At 47.7% G+C, this 22,057-nt stretch overlaps 1 protein-coding gene across 1 annotated transcript; it reads left to right on the top strand.

Moving 5' to 3' along the window:
• The first annotated feature begins 446 nt into the window (after window positions 1-446).
• Window positions 447-19,802, top strand: LOC120910471 (zinc finger and SCAN domain-containing protein 2-like). The gene is made up of 8 exons (XM_040322227.1): window positions 447-477; window positions 1,330-1,448; window positions 1,545-1,638; window positions 2,548-2,643; window positions 5,003-5,101; window positions 8,473-8,564; window positions 10,115-10,229; window positions 18,906-19,802. The coding sequence occupies exons 1-8, from the start codon at window positions 447-449 to the stop codon at window positions 19,733-19,735; spliced, it is 1,476 nt and encodes a 491-aa protein (XP_040178161.1). The 3' UTR covers window positions 19,736-19,802.
• Window positions 19,803-22,057: the final 2,255 nt, after the last annotated feature.

Here is a 22,057-nt window from a genome sequence, read left to right as displayed (position 1 = left end):
TACTGTGCCCCATCAAATGCTGCCCCAGTGTGCATCCCCCGCCCAGCACTTACCTTTTTTGGGTAACTGGGCTGTTCTCCACGCTCCGAGTACTCTATGTCTTCTCCCGTCCTCTTCCTGTCCTCTGCTATGATTGGATGTCTGCTAGGCTTCCAATCACAGCGTCTGTCGCTTCAGCCAATCAGGGGACAGGTAACCAGATCTGAGCACCTAATTGGCTGAGAGACGGGTCAGTGTTAGAGAAGGGAATAAATCACTTTCCTAACACAATAACACAGCATTGCGCCCCCTGTTTACCATTTTGGAAGCCTATTAGAGCCAATGCATGAATCTATCTATTGGTGATAGACAGGCGCAGGAGAGGGGGGGGCGGCGCTCCTGCACCCTCTATGGACGCACCGCTACTGGTGTCAGGATGTCACAAGGATCTCTACAAGGACGTCGTGATGGAGAACCGGCCGCCCCTCACATCACCGGGTAAGAGGAGACTTTCATCTCTTGTAAGGGAGAGAAGAGTATTGAGGATCCCCCTAGATACACATCCTCTGATATAAAGACATAGAAACAGTGGGCTAGATTCAGGTACCTGTTACAGCGGCGTATCTCCAGATACGCCACCGTAATTTCAAATCTGCGTCGGCGTTTCGTTACGCCGATTCACAAAGGCAGTTACGCTGTAAAAATAGGCTTCCTCCACCGACGTAACTTAAATGCGGCGGCGTAGAATTGTATGCAATATCACTTTGGCCGCTAGGGGCGCTTCCGTTGTTGTCGGCGTAGAATATGCTAATTTCCTAGATAAGCCGATTCACAAACGTACGTACGCCCATCGCAATGTATTTACGTCATTTACGTTAGGCTTTTTCGGCATAAGGTTGTTCCTGCTATTAGGAGGCGCAGCCAATGTTAAGTATGGACGTCGTTCCCGCTTCGAAATTTGAATTTTTTACGTCGTTTGCGTAAGTCGTTCGTGAATGGGGCTGGACGTAATTTACGTTCACGTCGAAACCAATACGCCGTTGCGCCGTACTTGGAAGCAATGCACACTGGGATATGCATGCGCCGTCCGAAAAGATCGTCAATCACGTCAGGTCATCAAACATTTACATAAAACACGCCCCCCCTTCCACATTTGAATTCCGCGCGCTTACGCCGGCCCCATTTACGCTACGCCGCCGCAACTTACGGAGCAAGTGCTTCGTGAATACAGCACTTTCTCCTGTATGTTACGGCGGCGTAGCGTAAATACGATACGCTGCGCCGCCGTTTCATTGGGCGCCCCTACCTGAATCCACCCCAATGTATTCAGTCAGTGTGTGTTTCCTACAGATGGATCCAGTAAGAGAAATCCCCCAGAGAGATGTCCCCGTCCTCTGTATTCCCGGGACTCCACACAGGAGGATCAGGAGATCCCTCAGGAGGATCAGGAGATTCCTCAGGACGATCAGGTAGATTGGACCAAGGGTCTAAACCAAAATGGCTATTCTACCCTTTCATTATAAATCAGACACTAGTAAAATGATACGCTGTTCTGTTTTATCCAGGATGAAGGTGTGATTGTTGTCAAATCTGAAGAAGAGCCATCTGTGAGGGTTGAGGATCCATGTGAGGAGGAAGATCCTCCAGAGATCAGCACAGGTGAGCAATAAACGCTAAATCCAGAGAAAAGTCCCAGATTCTCTTTGTCCAGTCTGTAGGCAGGTGCGGTCTACTTTCTCCACCACAGGTGGCGCTCTTCTGCACCAAGAGATGTGTAAGCCACTCGGGCTGTATAGGAATGAAGTCCTGAGCCCACCGAGTGCTGGCATGAAATGGAGCTTGTCTATGCGCCAGGCAATGGTAGAGAGTGATTAGGTGTCCCGGGAGTGGCACATCAAGTCAAAACCTGCTGTATGACCCCCGCCAGGCCACGCCCCCATTGCGCTTCACTCCACCCACCGGAGCCTACTCCCAATGTGTGCGGCTTCCAGGACACCTAATCACTACCATGGCGCTCTTCCGCAGTGGCACCGTTATTGGAGAGGAAGTCAAGAGGAACAGAGTTCCTCTGTGGTTTCTATGGGGCATTGGGTAAGCTCCCAAGTGGATGCTGCCGCCCCATGGGACTGCCGCCCCGTGGCAGCCATCTTTTTAAGCCCCTGGCTCCCAGGTTTGGCAAGCTTTTGCTAGTTGGTAGAGTAGCGACAGGTACCTTACTTGTTAGGGATAGTACTAGTGGGAAGGAAAAGGTTCCTGATGAGGAGGGAAAGCGTAGGGACCCATCTTTGGACCTCATCCCATTTGGGCAGAAGACGGCCAGGCCGTATTCTCCTCTTAACAGATGCTGGCAGTCCTTTGTCAGTAGATAGTAATGGGGAGACAGTATGTGCCCAGTGGGGGAGTCAGGAGCCATCAGCCTCTATTAGACTCCGGCTCTCCTCCTCACATCATGTCATTGTGTGTTATCAGCCAAGAGACGTGACCAGTCCCCCCCCCTCCCCCACACACACTCTCTGGGGTCTCTCATACATCTCAGTACAGGGGCTTCACTCTTATCTTTATTCACAGACTCCGGAGATACTCAGAGAGACATCAAAGCTGAGGAGGAGGAAGAAGGACATGCAAGGATTAAAGAGGAGGAGATCCCTCCACAGATCAACACAGGTGAGGAATAAACACTAAATCCACTAAAGAGTTCCAGATTCTCGTTGTTTAGTCATTACAACAATCACTTACCCTGTTTCCCTGAAAATAAGACTTACCCTGAAAATAAGACCTAGTGTTATTTTCTAGGAGAGCTGCAAAATAAGCCCTACCCCAAAAATAAGCCCTAGTTTAAAATGCTTGTAAAATCCTATGATCCACTCTATTACAGTGGTATATAATGTACAATGTGTGTGTTTCTGTAATATAATTGTGGGGAAGAGAGCTCCAGCGGGTCACAGAAGCACAGAGTGGCACTATAATGAAGGTATTTGGCACAATTATATTAAAGAAACACACACATTGTACATTATATAATACCGTAATATAGTAATAGTCGATTATAGGATTTTACAAGCATTTTAACTCGGTTCACACTGGAAATTCCTGTCAGGCAGGGAGAGAGAGGGGGAGAGAAGACAGCACATTACATGGTAAGACCTACCCGGAAAATAAGCCCTACTGTGTCTTTTGTTGCCAAAATTAAGATAAGACCCGGGCTTAACAAATACAGATGCTAAATTTCTCCAAATGTTGTTAAACATTTTACAGGTGGCGGGAGGGGATGTCCCCCCCTCACGCCGCCCACCGGTGCTTCTCTGGACTCTCCCGTGTGATCGGGGAGCATGGTATATGATCCAGCGGTGCTGCTGTTTTATCATAGAGCTGGCCTTGCCTTTGAAAAACTGCTGCACAGATATCACGTGACGTAAAAAATTGCAACATCCGCCATTTTATTCTGTAGGGTCTCTGCTAAAATATATATATATTTGGGGGTTCTAGGTAATTTTCTAGCAAAAAAAAAAAAGTTTTTTACAAAAAGTGTCAGAATTGGCCTGGTCTTCAAGTGGTTAAGGAGAGGAGGAGAGAGGAGGTGTTCTGTAGTCCTAACACACTTCTTGTACCAGGGTGACAAAGCAGCTCTTCAGTAGATACAGTACAGTGAGTAAGCATTGTCGGCCTAGTACAGGAAGCAGTGCGTCCATAGAGGGCACAGGAGCGCCGCCCCCTCTCGCACCGCCACTGAATACAATACATAGATTCATGCATTGCATGAATCTATGTATTGTCGCTGCCGCCCACTATTCAGATGGCCGGCCCCCTGGTGAGCGCCGGCCATCTGAATAACGGCAGCTGGTTGGCTTTGAAAGTGCCTATCAGAGCCAGCGGCCTGAGGGCTGTAATCGGCTTCCAAATAGTTGACCAGGGGACGCACGGGGGGTGCGTTCCCTGGTTAACACTGACAGGCGTCTCAGCCAATCAGGTTCACCGGTAACCTGATTGGCTGAAGCGTCATCGAGGGCGGGAGAAGACATCGAGGGGCGGTGGAAGCAGGATGGCTGACCCCAGAAAGGTAAGTGCTAGGGCGGGGGGGAGGGGGCATTTTACAGGGCACAGTGGCAGCATTTTACAGGGCACAGTGGCGACAATTGATGGGCACAGTGGCGACAATTGATGGGCACAGTGGCGACAATTGATGGGCACAGTGCCTGCGTTTGATGGCATGGCAGAGTGGCTGCGTTTGGCATGGCACAGTGGTGACAATTGATATGCACAGTGGTAACAATTGATGGCACAGTGGCTGCGTTTGATGGCATGGCAGAGTGGCTGCGTTTGGCATGGCACAGTGGCTGCGTTTGATGGCATGGCAGAGTGGCTGCGTTTGGCATGGCACAGTGGCTGCGTTTGATGGCATGGCACAGTGGCTGCGTTTGGCATGGCACAGTGGCTGCGTTTGATGGCATGGCACAGTGGTGACAATTGATGGCACAGTGGCTGCGTTTGATGGGCACAGTGACTGCCTTTGATGGGCACAGTGAGGCTGCAATTTTTTTTTTTTTTTCGTTTACGCCCCCCAAAAAATTTTGATCACCAGCCGCCACTGACAGGAAGTGTCATCAGAAAAAAAGACTTAAAAAAAAAAAGAAAATGAATGCAATCACCATATCTAAGGACTGGTAAAGTGCAATATATTGCTTTTTACAGCCTTTAAGCTTTAGATACAGCTAACCTAATACCTAAAACAAACACTTCATCACTCTGAACATAGACTGGTAATAAGTAAGGATGAGCTCCGGCGTGTTCGCATAGAACACGTGCAGAGCCCGCCAGGAAGTCGGCACCCGCGCTGCGCTAATCGCAGCCAGGCAGACATTGTCCGATCTCTGCAGCCGAGCATTGGACAATGTCTCCCTGGCTGTGATTAGCGCAGCGCGGGTGCCGACTTCCTGGCGGGCTCTGCACGTGTTCTATGCGAACACGCCGGAGCTCATCCTTAGTAATAAGTAGACGAGGGATTCACTGTCATCTTTCTTCACAGATCCTGTAGATGTGAGAGAGACTCTGAGAGACGCCAAAGGTGAGAAAAGGACCCGAGTGAGGATAGAAGAGGAGGAAATTCCCATAGAGATTGGCAGAGGTGAGTAATAAACCTAATAATCTACATTGTCCTAAAGCTTCATTTCACCCTAAACTTTAGTAGTCTTGGTATAGCATCGGGTTTGTGTGGTTGAGGACTCATAGATGTGCCCGTCACCTTCTGTCCCAGAGATAATGGTGTTACTGAGAGAGGAAGTGAGGGAAAATCTCCAATGGGGGGACACAGAAATAAAAAGCGGTCAGAAACTTTAGCCTTCCTCTGTTTGACTGCCACCATACCCTCCCATACCCTTCTCCATGCCATCCACACTTCTGTACAAACCCCTGCCACCATAGCCTCCTACACCCTTCTCCATGCCATCCACACTTCTGTACAAACCCCTGCCACCTACACCCTTCTCCATGCCATCCACACTTCTGTACAAACCCCTGCCACCATAGCCTCCTACACCCTTCTCCATGCCATCCACACTTCTGTACAACACCCTGCCACCTACACCCTTCTCCATGCCATCCACACTTCTGTACAAACCCCTGCCACCATACCCTCCCATACCCTTCTCCATGCCATCCACACTTCTGTACAAACCCCTGCCACCATGCCATCCACACTCTTCTTCTGTACAACCCTCTGCCACCATACCCTTCTCTATACTACCCATCTCCATACCATCCACACTGTTCTTCTGTACAAACCCCTGCCACCATACCCTCCATACACTTCTCCATACTACCCACCTCCATACCATCCACATTCTTCTTCTGTACAAACCCCTGCCAGTGCCACCATACCCTCCCACACCCTTCTCCATACTACCCACCTCCACACCTCCATACCATCCACATTCTTCTTCTGTACAAACCCCTGCCAGTGCCACCATACCCTTCCACACCCTTCTCCATACCGTCCACAATCTTCTTCTGTATAAACCCCTGCCACCATACCCTCCCACACCCCTTCTCCATACTATTCACCTCCATACCATCCACACTCTTCTTCCGTACAAACCACTGCCGCCATACCCTTCTCCATACCATCCACACTCTTCTGTACAAACCCCTGCCACCATACCCTCCACACCCTTCTCCATACTACCCATCTCCATACCATCCACACTCTTCTTCCGTACAAACCACTGCCGCCATACCCTTCTCCATACCATCCACACTCTTCTGTACAAACCCCTGCCACCATACCCTCCACACACCCTTCTCCATACTACCCATCTCCATACCATCCACACTCTTCTTCTGTACAATTGCCTGCCACCATACCCTCCACACACTTCTGCATACCATCTACACTCTTCTTCTGTACAATTTCCTGCCACCATACCCTCCACACACTTCTCTATACTACCCACCTCTATACAATCCACATTCTTCTTCTGTACAAACCCCTGCCAGTGCCACCATAACTCCCCCCACACCCTTCTCCATACTGTCCACACTCTTCTTCTGTACAAACCCCTGCCAGTGCCACCATACCCTCCATACTATCCACACTCTTCTTCTGTACAACCCCTGCCACCATACCCTCCTACACCCTTCTCCATACCTTCCACACACTACTCCATACCACTCGCCTCCATACCATCCACACTCTTCTGTACAATTGCCTGCCACCATACCCTCCTCACCCTTCCCCATACTACCCACCTACATACCATCTACATTCTTCTTATGTACAAACCCCTGCCAGTGCCACCATACCCTCCACACCGTCCACACGGTTCTTCTGTACAAACCCCTGCCACCATACCCTCCACACCCTTCTCCATACCATCCACACTCTTCTTCTGTACAATTGCCTGCCACCATACCCTCCACACACTTCTCTATACTACCCACCTCTATACAATCCACATTCTTCTTCTGTACAAACCCCTGCCAGTGCCACCATAACTCCCCCCACACCCTTCTCCATACTGTCCACACTCTTCTTCTGTACAAACCCCTGCCAGTGCCACCATACCCTCCATACTATCCACACTCTTCTTCTGTACAACCCCTGCCACCATACCCTCCTACACCCTTCTCCATACCTTCCACACACTACTCCATACCACTCGCCTCCATACCATCCACACTCTTCTGTACAATTGCCTGCCACCATACCCTCCTCACCCTTCCCCATACTACCCACCTACATACCATCTACATTCTTCTTATGTACAAACCCCTGCCAGTGCCACCATACCCTCCACACCGTCCACACGGTTCTTCTGTACAAACCCCTGCCACCATACCCTCCACACCCTTCCCCATACTACCCACCTACATACCATCTACATTCTTCTTATGTACAAACCCCTGCCAGTGCCACCATACCCTCCACACCGTCCACACGGTTCTTCTGTACAAACCCCTGCCACCATACCCTCCACACCCTTCTCCATACCATCCACACTCTTCTTCTGTACAATTGCCTGCCACCATACCCTCCACACACTTCTCCATACTACCCACCTCCATACCATCCACATTCTTCTTCTGTACAAACCCCTGCCAGTGCCACCATACCCTCCCACACCCTTCTCCATACTGTCCACACTCTTCTGTACAAACCCCTGCCACCATACCCTCCTACACCCCTTTTCCATACTATTCACCTTCATACCATCCACACTCTTTTTCCGTACAAACCACTGCCGCCATACCCTTCTCCATACCATCCACACTCTTCTGTACAAACCCCTGCCACCATACCCTCCTACACCCCTTTTCCATACTATTCACCTTCATACCATCCACACTCTTCTTCCGTACAAACCACTGCCGCCATACCCTTCTCCATACCATCCACACTCTACTGTACAAACCCCTGCCACCATACCCTCCACACTCTTCTTCTGTACAAATGCCTGCCACCATACCCTCCACACCCTTCTCCATATTACCCACATCCATACTATCTATACTCTTCTTCTGTACAAAGGATTGCCATCATACCCTCCACACCCTGTATATACCACCCACCTACATACCATCCACACTCTTTTATAGAAACCCCTGCCACCATACCACCCACCTCCATACCCTCCGCACTCCTCTCCTGCACATACTAACCCTTTTTATTCTCTCCGCACTGCTCTCCTGCACATATTACTTACCAAAGCAGATTTTTAATATGATTTTAAATTCCAACCTTGCCTGTTCTAGAACGGGCAGAAATTTGCTAGCTCAGTTCAAAATGCTGTCTTACATACCCCCACAGCATATTACCCTATTACTATTTGTTTCTTGGATTTTTTGGACATATCATGTATTGCTGTGCAGCATACCTAGAACCATTCCCATTCATCTTTGTCCCCACAGAAGCTTACAATCCAGTGACCCCACACACATGCTAGGAGCAGCTTGGGCGGATGCCGATTGACCCACCAGTATGTATGACTGTGTGTGTTCCAGGTAGACCTAGTAACAGTAATACGCCGGAGAGATGTCCTAGTTCATCGGAGTCCCAGGATTCTATGGAGGAAGATGATGCAGAGGAATATCAGGTATGCAGAATGAGCATTATATCACTTACAGTGTGCACAGAAGATTGGCAAAGACACATGAAGATTAAATTGGGCTTTTATCCAGTGCAAATGAAAAGGAAAGTATTAACCACTTTAACCACTTCCCTACCGGCCCATAGTAAAATGACGTCCACAAAGAACCTCTGCCGTTCAGAGTGGACGTCATATGACGTCCTGGGCTTTGTGGGGGGGATATCTGAATGATGCCTGCAGCTAGAGGCATCATTCAGATATCCTTCTCTTGTGCCGGCGATTCTGCACAACGTAAGAACGATCATAGCGGCGGTTCCGCCACTAGATCGTTCTTACAGGCGGCGGGAGGGGATATCCCCCCCCCTCCCGCCGCCATCCGGTGCTTCTCCGGGCTCTCCCGTGCCATCGGGGGCCCGGAGAAAGAATCGTCCAGCGCTGGCAGGAAGCATAGAGACGACTGGTGACCAGATGGTCACCAGTCATCTCTATGACCGTCGGAGGACCCGGGCGCGATGTGATGACGTCACGCCCGGGTCCCCGTAAGTAAACAAAACCGCGATTGCGGCTGCTAAGCAACGGTAAACATGAGATCTGTGAATTTTTTTTCACGATCTCATGCTTTCAGGCCTGGAGGAGAGATGTTGGGTCTTATTGACCCCACATCTCTCCATAAAGAGGACCTGTCACACACATTCCTATTACAAGGGATGTTTACATTCAATAGTAATAGGAATAAAAGTGATAATAAAAAAAATAAAAAAAAATAAAAAAGTGTAAAAAAATAAATAAATATGTAAAAAAAAAAAAAAGAAATCCAATTTTTTTTTTAACGCCCCTGTCCCCAGTAGCTTGCGCGCAGAAGCGAACGCACACGCAAGTCCCGCCGACATATGTAAACGCCGTTTAAACCACATATGTGAGGTATCGCCGCGTGCGCTAGAGTGCCTGCAACAATTCTAGCACTAGATCTCCTCTGTAAATCTAAACTGGTAACCTGTAAAAATTTTCAAAGCGTTGCCTATGGAGATTTTTAAGTACCGAAGTTTGGCTCCATTCCATGAGTGTGCGCAATTTTAAAGCGTGACATGTTAGATATCTATTTACTCGGTGTAACATCATCTTTCCTATTTTACAAAAAAATTGGGCTAACTTTACTGTTTTGTTATTTTTTCAATTTATGAAACAATTTTTTTCCAAAAAAAAGGCGTTTGAAAAATTATTGCGCAAATACCGTGCAAGATAAAAGGTTTCAATGACCGTCGTTTTATTCCCTAGGGTGTCTGCTAAAAAAACATATATAATGTTTGGGGGTTCTGCGTAATTTTCTAGCAAAAAAATGATGATTTGTACATGTAGGAGAGAAGTGCCAGAATAGGCCTGGTATGGAGGTGTGTATAAAAGCCCTGTATGGAAGAGGTTAAGACCAGGCCAAGTTCAAAGTATTTTTTGCTAAAAAATGACTTTGAACCCAGGCCTCATTGTAACAAAATAATCAAAGTTATTCACTTTACCTGTCAGGGGTCATAATGTTATTTTTGTATTGTCCTCTATTTCAGGATACTAATCTAGTTACTATTGTAAAAGTTGAAGTTAAAGAGGAAGCTTACGAGTCCAATGCGAGCGACGATGAGCAATGCAAAGATGAGGAATTTCCTCCAGCGATCAGCCGAGGTGAGTAATAAAAGCTGAGTTTACAAAAGGGTAATGGATTCTCTTCGTTAAAGGGTTATCCCACCCAAATACGGTGGAGCCTGTTTGGCTAGATTAGCCCCTGGTGTGCGCATAATGTGTGTGTGTGTGTGTGTGAGACCGAGTTCAAGTACTCGCCGATACCGATTACCAATACTTTTTTTTTAATGTCATGTGACAGTGGTGGTATTTTTTTTTTCCTGACAGACTCCATGGCAGCCTACGTGTGGGTTAATCCCACCTCTCATACCTCATAGGACCCTACTCCCATAAAGCTTTGCTTCTCCCAATAGACTGTGTTCCTTTTTTGTCCTCCTCCTAGGACCAAAGTAGTTTGTTACTTCAGAAAAAGATATCCCCTGATCCATAGTCCTGGTTTATTACACATGGAGTGTTTTTTGTATGGCTCTAATGTCCAACAAGTCTCAACTATTAGTGGGACGGACGTTTTTTGTGAAAGCTTACTAACCTGCCACTGGCAGGTAAGCAATTATCTGACTATATATCCTGGCTATTAGCAGGTGGTCATATCTACTGGCCCAGATCTTGCAGAGCGTGCAGCGGTGGCTATTGTATCCAGGATGGATTATGGGGTCTCCACTGGTGGTAATGTATGAATTTGTTTACTTACTGTAATGGCAGCCGGTTTATGTTTGTTGTCTGTCTGCTCATGGCCGCTGGAACGCATTGCGTTTCAGCCTCGCCGCTTTCTGAGGGTCTGCGCATGCGCGGGCCTCGTTTGCGAACAAGGCTTGGTTGCGTGTGCGCCTTCCTGTTTCAGTCAGCCGCGATCGCGCATGCGCGCGAGGTCTAAAGGGTGACGCCGGTTCACCGCACAGGCGCACAGCTATGCGCGGTGACGTCATCGACAGGGGCGGCAAGTTTAAATAGCTGTCAGGTACAGCTAATCAGTGGCACATCCTGACGGTCTGATTTGAAGTGTGTGTGTCTCTGGTCTAGGTAAGAGGCTGTACTAGTGACTGCCTTATGTCTCCTTAAGTGTTATTTATTGTTTGCCTGATGCACTGTTGTTATTGGTTTTTCCTTAGTACTGTTTGTATCCTCACTGCCATGGATGTGTCACCGCCCCCCTGTGGCCAAACCTTACGCTGCAGGTAGGATGGAATTATTTTCCCTCTGCCTGTTTTCTATGGGGTTTTGGTTTAAAAAAAAAAAAAAAAAATGTATTTTGTCTTTTTTGTTTCCAGTCCCTCTAGGTCTACTTCTCAAATTGTAGCACGTGAAGATAATAATGAAGTTCAGTCACAAAAACATCATTCAAGTTCTAGAAGCTCTAGATCTTCATCTAAGCATTATAGAGAAGGTTCTAGATCCTCGTCTGGTCACCACTCTCACCGTCACTCCAGTCATTCTGAAAGGAATTCCTGTTGGGGATGTAGAGCTCAGGTCCCAGAAGGAAAATCCCTCTGTGAGCCATGTTATTCCCGTGCTGTAAGGGAAAGAGGGGGTGAGGACCAGCAGGTTGAAGCCCTGGTCAGAAGAGTGGTCCAAGAATCCTTGAACATCTCTACTTCCGCCCAAGCGGTTGTTCCTCCTGTTGAACCATCCCCAGTCCTGGTACAGGATGATCCTGAAGTTGCGGGGCCCTCTAGAGTCAACCGCTCTCCAAGTGTTTCCTCAGAAAGTGAAATGGAAAATGTCCATTATGCTGCTGGTTTTGATTTTTCCCTGGTCCCAACATTGGTGAAAGCAGTCAAGGACGCTTTAAAATGGGAGGATCCAGTAGAAGCACCTTCCAAGCAAAGGAAGTTCTTTAGCCAGCTTAAGAGAGACCGCCCAAACTTTCCCCTCCTTGGTGAACTAGGAGATGTAATTATGGAAGAATGGTCTGGTTCAGACAGAAAAAATTCTTTACTATCCAAGATAGCGAAGTTATACCCATTCAAAAGTGAAGAGGTGAGACATTTAGAGTCAGCTCCTCTAGTCGATGCGGCCTTGATGAGACTGGTGAAACACGTCACTCTCCCTTTGGAAGACACCGTTTCCTTTAAAGATGGTCTGGAGAGGAAAATAGACACTGACTTAAAACGAATTTATATTACAGCGGGCATGGCCTGTAAACCAGCCCTAGCGCTGGCAGCCCTGTCAAAAGCAATGGAGGCCTGGACAGGTGAAATGGACACTGTGTTATCTTGTGTCTCTGAAGACATATCTGGAAGCATCCCAGTCCAAGAACTAAAGATGGCTTCAGTCTTCCTAGGGGAAGCTTCCCTTGACCTTATACGTCTAGTGTCTCGGGTCATGCTTTCCTCTGTCACAGCCAAGCGTGCCCTATGGCTACGCCCTTGGATGGCTGACCCTGCCTCTAAACAGGCATGGTGCAAGATACCCTTTTTGGGTTCTTCCCTGTTTGGGAACAAACTAGATGATGCCATCACCCGAGCCACGGGGGGTAAGTCAGGGTTCCTTCCCCAGGATCGTCGTCCGTATGGACAGAAAAAATTCTTTCCCAGGCAAGATCAAGATCGGGCAAGGGAGGCCCGTCGGTACAGACCTGGACGTGATTTTAGGAGGAATTGGAGAAGAAACCAACCCTCTGGTCAGAAGCCGGCAAAAAGCCCTTCTTCTGGTGGACGTGAGGCTCCGAAGTCCTTTTGATATAGAGCCGGCCCAGACGGAAAGAGTCGGGGCTCGTCTCTTCCAGTTCAAGCATGTCTGGGCAGCCTCAATAAAAGATTTCTGGACAGTAAAAACAATATCTACAGGCCATTCTTGGATTTTTACAGAACCCCCTATTCTTCAAGTCATTCACACAACAATTCCATGCTCAGAAGAAAAAAGACAAGTCCTCCTGTCCTACACGAGCTCTCTTGTGGCTCAAGGTGCCGCTATACATGTCCCAACGGCCGAGAGGTTCCAGGGGATGTATTCACCCCTTTTTCTGGTCCAAAAAAAGTCAGGTTCCTGGAGACCAGTGATAGACCTGACACATCTGAACACCTTTATCAAAAAAGAGAAGTTCAAAATGGAATCGCTGCTCACGATCCGGCAAGCAGTTCAACCAGGCGACTGGCTTGTGGCCATAGATCTGAAAGATGCTTACTTTCATGTGCCCATAGCAATGGAATTTCAGAAGTATCTGCGGTTCGCAGTAGGCAATATTCACCTCCAATTCGTTTGTCTCCCGTTTGGACTCACAACATCCCCACGGGTATTCTCAAAACTCTTACTAGCTGTTGTAGCCCTGATCAGAACCAGAGGCGTTCGTCTACACCACTACCTAGACGACCTACTACTGTTATCGCAAAACAAGGAGCAAATATTGACGCACCGGGATCTGGTCATATCGATTCTGACCGAGTTTGGCTGGCTACTGAACAAGGAGAAGAGTCACCTAGTACCAACACAATCACTGATATTTCTCGGGGCCCAATTCAATACATCTCTAAGTACCATCTCTTTGCCCCTGGAGAAAATCCCAGTTGTTCGCGACAGGATCCGTTGCGCTCTAGAGTCTCCTTTCCTGAAAGCCTCACAATGCCTCAACATTATAGGCACCATGGTCTCCACAACTCCGATGGTGAGATGGGCACAGTGGAAGATGCGGCCCTTCCAGAAGGGGTTTCTTCAACAGTGGGACCCGAGATCACAAAACCAATTGATCCGGATAACGTCACACATGCGGGAAAGTCTTTCCTGGTGGCTACTAAGGAAAAATCTCCTCAATTGCCATTCCCTAGCTCCTGTATCTTGGATCACGATCACGTCAGATGCCAGCAACACAGGTTGGGGGGCTCTCTGCCTGAAGGAAGTAGCCCAAGGGAAGTGGGACTTTCCGTCCCAGAAAATCGTGTCCAATGTGCTGGAACTTCGCGCAGCCTTCTGTTCCCTACAAGCTTTTCTTCACCTGATAAAGGGGTCTTCAGTCCTCCTAAGGATGGACAATACGTCAGCAGTCTCGTACATCAAGAGACAGGGTGGTACTCGCAGTCTGTCTCTACTGAAGGAGGTGAATCCAATTATGTCTTGGGCGCAGACACACTTGAAGGATTTGACAGCGGTATATCTCCCCGGATCTCAGAATCTACAGGCGGATTTTTTGTCGAGGACATCCCTCGACAACAACGAGTGGTCTCTCCACAACGAGATTTTCAGTTGGATCCTGTCACTGGATTTTTCACCAGAAGTGGATCTGTTTGCATCCCCATGCAATTTCAAGCTGGAGAAGTACTACACCAGATGTCGCTGTCCCCAGGCCTTCGGGGTGGATGCTCTAACGGATCAGTGGAGGTTTCGCAGAGCCTATGCCTTCCCTCCAATTCCAGTCATCCTCAAGTTTCTATCGAGACTCAGGTGGGAGGAAGTCGAGATAGTGGCAATAGTCCCATACTGGCCCAACAGGCCGTGGTTCCCATTATTGTTTCAGCTGAGCTTCCGGGATCCAGTTCCTCTTCCATCCAGATCAGATCTCCTGCTACAAGGATCAACTCCTCATCCATGTCCAACCCATCTACATCTGATGGCCTGGTTCTTGAAAGGGGAAGGTTGGAAGCGTTAGGTTGTCCAAGCTGAGCCATCTCCACCCTATTGAACGCTAGGAGACCAAGTACTAACAGAATCTACCAAAGGATATGGTCAAAATTCTCTGACTATACCACTTCTATGGACGGTTCTCCTGATAATCCCAGAATTCAGGACATTCTGGGTTTTCTTCAGACGGGTCTTGAGCTACCTCTATCTGTAAGCTCACTAAGAGTCCAAGTCTCGGCTATCTCCGCATTCACCGGGATATCCTGGGCCACTCACACTCTCGTCAGACAGTTTTTCAGAGGAGCTATCCGACTGAGACCTCTAAGAAAACCAAGATTCTCCAAATGGGACCTTCCGCTAGTTCTGGATTTTTTCTCAAACATACAGAATTCAGACCAACAACCAATCAAAGATCTTTCTCTCAAGACGGTCTTTCTAGTGGCCATGACTTCAGCTAAAAGGGTTTCGGAAATTGGCTCATTGGGATGTAAGGAACCTTTTCTTACGTTCTTCCCGGACCGGGTAGTCCTGATTCCTATGCTAGGTCACAAACCTAAAGTTACATCAGTCTTCCATGAGAACCAAGAGATCGTCCTTCCCATCTTTCGTTCTTCTGAGGACTCTGAAATTCATCCTTTGGATGTTGGGAATGTATTAAAACAATATCTGGAAGCTACAGCATCTTTTCGGCAATCCGATCATCTATTTATTTCATTTCACGGAAAGAATAAGGGAATGCGTGCTTCCCCTAGATCTATTGCAGCATGGATTGTACAGGCAATCCAAGGGGCTTATAAAGCGAAGGGTTTGGCTCCACCGGAAGCGGTAACCGCCCATTCTACTCGGGGCATGGCTACGTCGTGGGCGGCTGCCCGACACGTCTCTCCGGAAGTTATCTGCAGAGCGGCCTCTTGGTCATCACTGAATACATTTATGACGCACTACTGCGTGGAACCGGCTTCCTTATCGTTGGTTAATTTTGGTTTACATGTTTTATCTGTTGACAATGTCAATTAAAACTTTTTCTTTAACCAGCAATTTGCCCACCCGGGTGTGTATGGCTAGTTATTTCCCACACGTAGGCTGCCATGGAGTCTGTCAGGAAAAAGGAAAATTTATATGAAATACTTACCGTAATTTTCCTTTCCTGATGGACTCCATGGCAGCCGGAGTTCCCTCCCCTTTGCTGGAGTAGGCTATATTACGGAACACAGTCTATTGGGAGAAGCAAAGCTTTATGGGAGTAGGGTCCTATGAGGTATGAGAGGCGGGATTAACCCACACGTAGGCTGCCATGGAGTCCATCAGGAAAGGAAAATTACGGTAAGTATTTCATATAAATTTTCCTTTTTTTTACAATTTCCTTTTTTTACAGTGATTTTTTTTCTCTTTTTTTTTTTTTTTAGGGGGGGGGGGGGGGTGGATCGTCAGTGTGTTTGCTTTTTTTTATTTACATTTTATTTATTTATTTTGTTAAAAAAAATATTTATTGCTTTTTTTTTTTTTTTAACCACTTAACCCCCGGACCATATTGCTGGTCAAAGACCAGAGCACTTTTTTGCGATTCGGCACTGCGTCGCTTTAACTGACAATTGCCTGGTCGTGCGACGTGGCTCCCAAACAAAATTGGCGTCCTTTTTTCCCCACAAATAGAGCTTTCTTTTGGTGGTATTTGATCACCTCTGCGGTTTTTAGTTTGTGTGCTATAAACAAAAATAGAGCGTCAATTTTGAAAAAAAATGAATATTTTTAACTTTTTGCTGTTATAAAAATCCCCAAAAATATATAAAAAGACTATTTTTTTCCTCAGTTTAGGCCGATACGTAATCTTCTACCTATTTTTCGTTAAAAAAAAATCGCAATAAACGTTTATTGATTGGTTTGCGCAAAAGTTTTAGCGTTTACAAAATAGGGGGTAGTTTTATGGCATTTTTATTAATATTTTTTTTTTTAAACTGAAGCATCGTAAACACAGGTTACGATGCTCAGTTATGTGAATGGACAGAGTCAGTGATCAATCACTCTGTTCATTCGGAAAAGGTAGGAGGCGCTTTCCATCCTGACAAATTGAGGGGGGAGAAGACAGCACGGAGGGGGGAGAAGACAGCACAGAGCACGGGGAGGGGGGGGAAGACAGCACAGAGCACGGGGAGGGGGGGAAAGACAGCACAGAGCACGGGGGGGAGACAGCACGGAGGGGGGGAGAAGACAGCACAGAGGGGGGGAGAAGACAGCACAGAGGGGGGGAGAAGACAGCACAGAGGGGGGGGGACAGCACAGAGGGGGACAGTCAGCGGTGATCGGTGTGGCTTTGGGGGGAGTTACAAGCACCGATCACCGCTGTATAACTTTAACCTAAACAGCTGAAAATGTGGCAGATCAGTGCTTGTAACTCCCCTGCCGCACCGATCACCCCTGACTGCCCAGTTATTGGGTGAAGCATCGGAGCATTCCCCCCCCCCCCCCCCCCCCCCGAGTACAAGTACTCGGGGAAATGCTCGGTATCGGTACCGATGCTAGTATCGGGACCTTCCCAATAAATTGTATGTGTGTGTGTGTGTGTATATATATATATATATATATATACATACACAAACACACACACACACAGTATCTCACAGAAGACCAAAGTGAGTGCTCCCCTCAAATTTTTGTAAATATTTTATTCTATATTTTCATGTGACAACACTGAAGAAATAACACTTTGCTACAATGTAAAGTAGTGAGTGTACAGCTTGTATAACAGTGTAAATTTGCTGTCCCCTCAAAATAACTCAACACACAGCCATTAATGTCTAAACCGCTGGCAATAAAAGTGAGTACACCCCTAAGTGAAAATGTCCAAATTGGGCCCAATTAGCCATTTTCCCTCTCTGGTGTCATGTGACTCGTTAGTGTTACAAGGTCTCAGGTGTGAATGGGGAGCAGGTGTGTTAAATTTGGTGTTATTGCTCTCACTCTCTCATACTGGTCACTGGAAGTTCAACATGGCACCCCATGGCAAAGAACTCTCTGAGGATCTGAAAAAAATAATTGTTGCTCTACATAAAGATGACCTAGGCTATAAGAAGATTGCCAAGACCCTAAAACTGAGCTGCAGCACAGTGGCCATAACCATACAGGGGTTTAACAAGACAGAACAGGCCTTGCCATGGTCGACCAAAGAGGTTGAGAGCACGCGCTCAGCATCATATCCAGAGGTTGTCTTTGGAAAATAGACGTGCGACCAGCATTGCTGCAGAGGTTGAAGGGGTGAGGAGTCAGCCTGTCAGTGCTCAGACCATACGCTGCACGCTGCATTAAATTGGTCTGCATCGTGCTGTCCATCAGTGCCCATTAGTGCAGCATATCAGTGCACATCAATGCCACCTATCAGTGCTCATCTATGCTGCCTATCGGTGCACACCAGTGCAGCCTATGATTGCTGCCTATCAGTGCACATTAATGCTGCCTATCAATGCCACTTATCAGTGCCTTCTCATCAGTGCAGCCTATCAGTGCTCAATGCAGCCTATCAGTGCCCATTAGTGCCTCCTGCCAGTGCCCATTATTCCCTTCAATTAGTGCCCATTAGTGCCTCCTATCAGTGCCCATTAGTGCCTCCTATCAGGGCTCATTAGTGCAGGGGGTAGAGAAGGAGCAGATCGGATGTGTCTCCTCCCATCCTGTGCGAGAGAGGAGGAAGGGGAGAGATAATTACTAATGTCGGCTCTGACGTCACTGGTTGCTAGACGCCAGGTGGTTCTAGCAACCAGTGGCCAGGAACGGAGTCAGGTGGAGGAGGAGTCGGAGCCAGCGCTACAGCGGCTCAGTCCATCCATGTCCCCTGCATTCCAGACTGTTCCCAGTGTCTGTTTATTTTTAATTGGGGGGGCATATAGGGGCACAGTATAATGTTGGGGGGGGGCATGGCCTCCTCTGCACCCCCCTAGTGACGCCACTGGCCACAACCACCACTACCCATATTATCTTTAAAAAAAATAACAATAAGTCTCTGTTCGCACTGATGCAAATCTGATGTGGATGAGATGCGATCCAAAAGGCATAAATAAAAAAGACATCTGTCCAAAGCTCAGAACTGCATGGCCCGGACGTCGGGCGATATGATTTGCACATCCCTGCCATTATTCAAGTCTTTAACTGCTCCTCCCTTCATTTTTTTTCCAGATGGAAAATACATCAGAAACGCACTGCAGCGTCCCGTTGTTTCTCCAGTTGGCGAAATAGATGACGACATCACATCTGACTCTTCCGAGGAAAACCCTGTTTCTCCGGCTCTCCAAGTCCATCACGGCTCGGACCCGTCCTCCAATACCTCGCAGACGAAGAAGCTGTATTCGTGTTCCGAGTGCGGCAAATGTTTCCTCCGCAGATCCCGTCTCCTGAGGCATCAAACCATTCACACGGGAGAGAAGCCATTCTCGTGCCCTCAGTGCGGGAAATGTTTCACCCAAAAAGGAGGCCTTGCCCGCCATGAAATAACGCACGTAGAAAAGAAGCCATATGCATGCAGCGAATGCGGCAAGCGCTACAGTCAGAAAACGTATCTCGCCGTCCATCAACGGACTCACGCCCCAGAGAAGCCGTTTTCTTGTTCTAAATGCGCCGAGCGCTTTGCCGACAAAGAAACTCTTCTGGCTCATCAGAGTACTCACAAGGGCCAAAAGCCGTTCTCCTGTTCTGAGTGCGGCAAATGGTTCTCTTACAAATCGCTTCTCGTTAGGCATGAACGAATTCACACGGGCGAACGGCCTTACTCGTGTTCCGTGTGTGGGAAAGGATTCATCGATAAGCAGGGACTGGTGACTCATCAAAGTACTCACTCCAGTGACAGGCCGTACTCGTGCCCTCAGTGCGGGAAAAGCTTCACCAATAAGTCAAACTTGGCCGGACACAGGAGAATCCACACGGGGTATCAGCCCTATTCCTGCTCCGAATGTGGGAAGCGGTTTTCAAAGAAATACACGCTCATCAAACATCAGAAGCTTCATAAGTGACTTGATGTGCCTTTGGAAGGAAGCCCAGCAGAGGTCCTTCCACATTTACCACTCATCTTCTGCTGGACTTTTTAATTAGTGGTAATCAAAAAACACTAAGGGCCAGATTCACAAAGAGAGTACGCCGGCATATCTACTGATACACCGGCGTACTTTCAAATTTTGCCGCGTCGTATCTTTAGTTTGAATCCTCAAACCAAGATACGACGGCTTCTGGCTTCGATCCGACAGGCGTACGGCTTTGTACGCCTTCGGATCGTAGGTGCAATACTTCGGCGCCCGCTGGGTGGAGTTCGCGTCGTTTTCCGCGTCTGGTATGCTAATTTAGCTTTTTCCGTCGATCCACGAAGGTACGCGGCCGTCGCATTCTCTTACGTCGTCGCTAGTCGGCTTTTCCCGGGGTATAGTTAAAGCTGGTATTTTCTCTCATCACCTTCCAGGACGGCAGGCCTACTTAGGTGCCGTCCTGGAAGGTTCGTAGAAATACCGTTACCGGTAAGTAACGTCAGTTTTGCGGCATATAGATAGACTTGCCATGTTAATCCCGCGTCGAAATTTTAATTTTTTTTTGCGCAAGTCGTCCGTGAATAGGAAAGGATGTAAGTCACGTCTAAGTTCAAAAAATGACGTCGTTGCGACGTCATTTCGCGCAAAGCACGGCGGGAAATTTAGAAACGGAGCATGCGCAGTTCATTTGGCGCGGGGACGCGCTTCATTTAAATGAATCACGCCCCCCTACCCCGCCGATTTGAATTCCGCCGCCAGAAATACACTACGCCGCAACTTCCGGCGCAAAATCTTCCTGGATTCGACTTAAAGCCAGGTAAGATACGGCGGCGTAGTGTATCTCTGATACGCTGCGCCGGTCCATTGGTATCTGGATCTGGCCCTAAAATCCTTATCAGGTTTTTTCAGCTGTCTGTCCCTTAGAGAGGTTTCCTTCCTCTCCTGTCCAGGAGACACAGCAGGAAGAGAGGAAATCTCTCCAAAGTGACTGTCTAAGATATTTGTCATGAGAACAACTGTCTCCGTTGGATAATTTTTTCTCGATTCCTGTTCTGGTGACATCTGTAAAGTGTTGGATTTCTTATCATTGGTCACCAGGGACCAATACTGAGGGTAAATCTACCAACGCATAGCTCGCAACTGTCCTTCGATTGGGGCCAAGCCCCTCTTTGCTTATTGGTTGTCCCTCCTTTTTGATCTCTCTATAATTGTTCCCATCAAAAAGTGTTATGCTCCACCAAACTTTTCTGTTTCAATAATTCTTCTGGAAGTTTTTAACCACTTGAAGACTAGGGCCCGGATTCACATACATCGGCGCATATTTTTGCCACCGTAGCGTATCTCATATACGCTACGCCGACGTAGTGCAGAAAAGCAAGCACCGAATTCACCAAGCACTTGCTCCCAAATCTGCACTGGGTTTCCTCGGCGTAAGTGGAAGTGGGCGTGAGCCATGCAAATGAGGCGTGACCCCATGCAAATGATGGGCCAGACAGATATGAATAACGAATGGCGCATGCGCCGTTCCGTGGACGCATCCCAGTACGCATGCTCAGAATCACGTCGGAACGAATGCCTAACATACGACGGATCACTGCCTACGACGTGAACGTAACTTACGCCCAACCCTATTCACGTACTACCTAAACAACGTAAAATATGACGGCTGTGTTCCCTGGTCCATACCTTAGCATGAGTTGCGCCTCATATAAGGGGAATAACTTTACGCCGGACTTGCGCAAAACACGTATATTATGCGCCGGGCGCAAGTACGTTCGTGAATCGGCGTATCTCCCTCATTTGCATAGAAAATCAATAGGAGCGGCAAATGCGCCCAGCGTAAATATGCGCCCACGATACGCAGGGCGTAGGCAAGTTATGTCGGTTGGATGAAGCCTATTTTCAGGCGTATCTAGTTTTGTGGGCACGGCGCATATTTGCACTTACGTGGCGTATCTCGAGATACGTCGGCACAAGTGCTTTGTGAATCCGGGCCTAGGTCTTTTTCTTACATACAGTATCTCACAAAAGTGAGTACACCCCTCACGTTTTTGTAAATATTTTATCATATGTTTTCATGTGACAACACTGAAGAAATTACACTTTGTACACTCACTACTTTACATTGTAGCAAAGTGTCATTTCTTCAGTGTTGTAACATGAAAAGATAGAATAAAATAGTTACAAAAATGTGAGGGGTGTACTCACTTTTGTGAGATACTAAACATGTAAAAATCTATTTATTTTATAGAAAATTACTTAGAACATACACAATAACAGAGGCCCTACAGAATAAAATGGCGAGTGTTGCAATTA

The sequence above is a fragment of the Rana temporaria genome, chromosome 8, assembly GCF_905171775.1.
Source record: "Rana temporaria chromosome 8, aRanTem1.1, whole genome shotgun sequence".
NCBI classification, from domain to species: Eukaryota; Metazoa; Chordata; class Amphibia; order Anura; family Ranidae; genus Rana; species Rana temporaria.
Note: the sequence above shows the minus strand (reverse complement) of the source record. Positions and strands in the feature narration are given on the sequence as shown.

Coding starts and splice junctions, on each gene's coding strand:
- LOC120910471 (XM_040322227.1), top strand. CDS start 447: ATGGAGAACCGGCCGCCCCTCACATCACCGG. Junction 8,565..10,114: donor ATGATGCAGAGGAATATCAG/GTATGCAGAATG, acceptor CCTCTATTTCAG/GATACTAATCTAGTTACTAT. Junction 10,230..18,905: donor TCCTCCAGCGATCAGCCGAG/GTGAGTAATAAA, acceptor TTTTTTTTCCAG/ATGGAAAATACATCAGAAAC.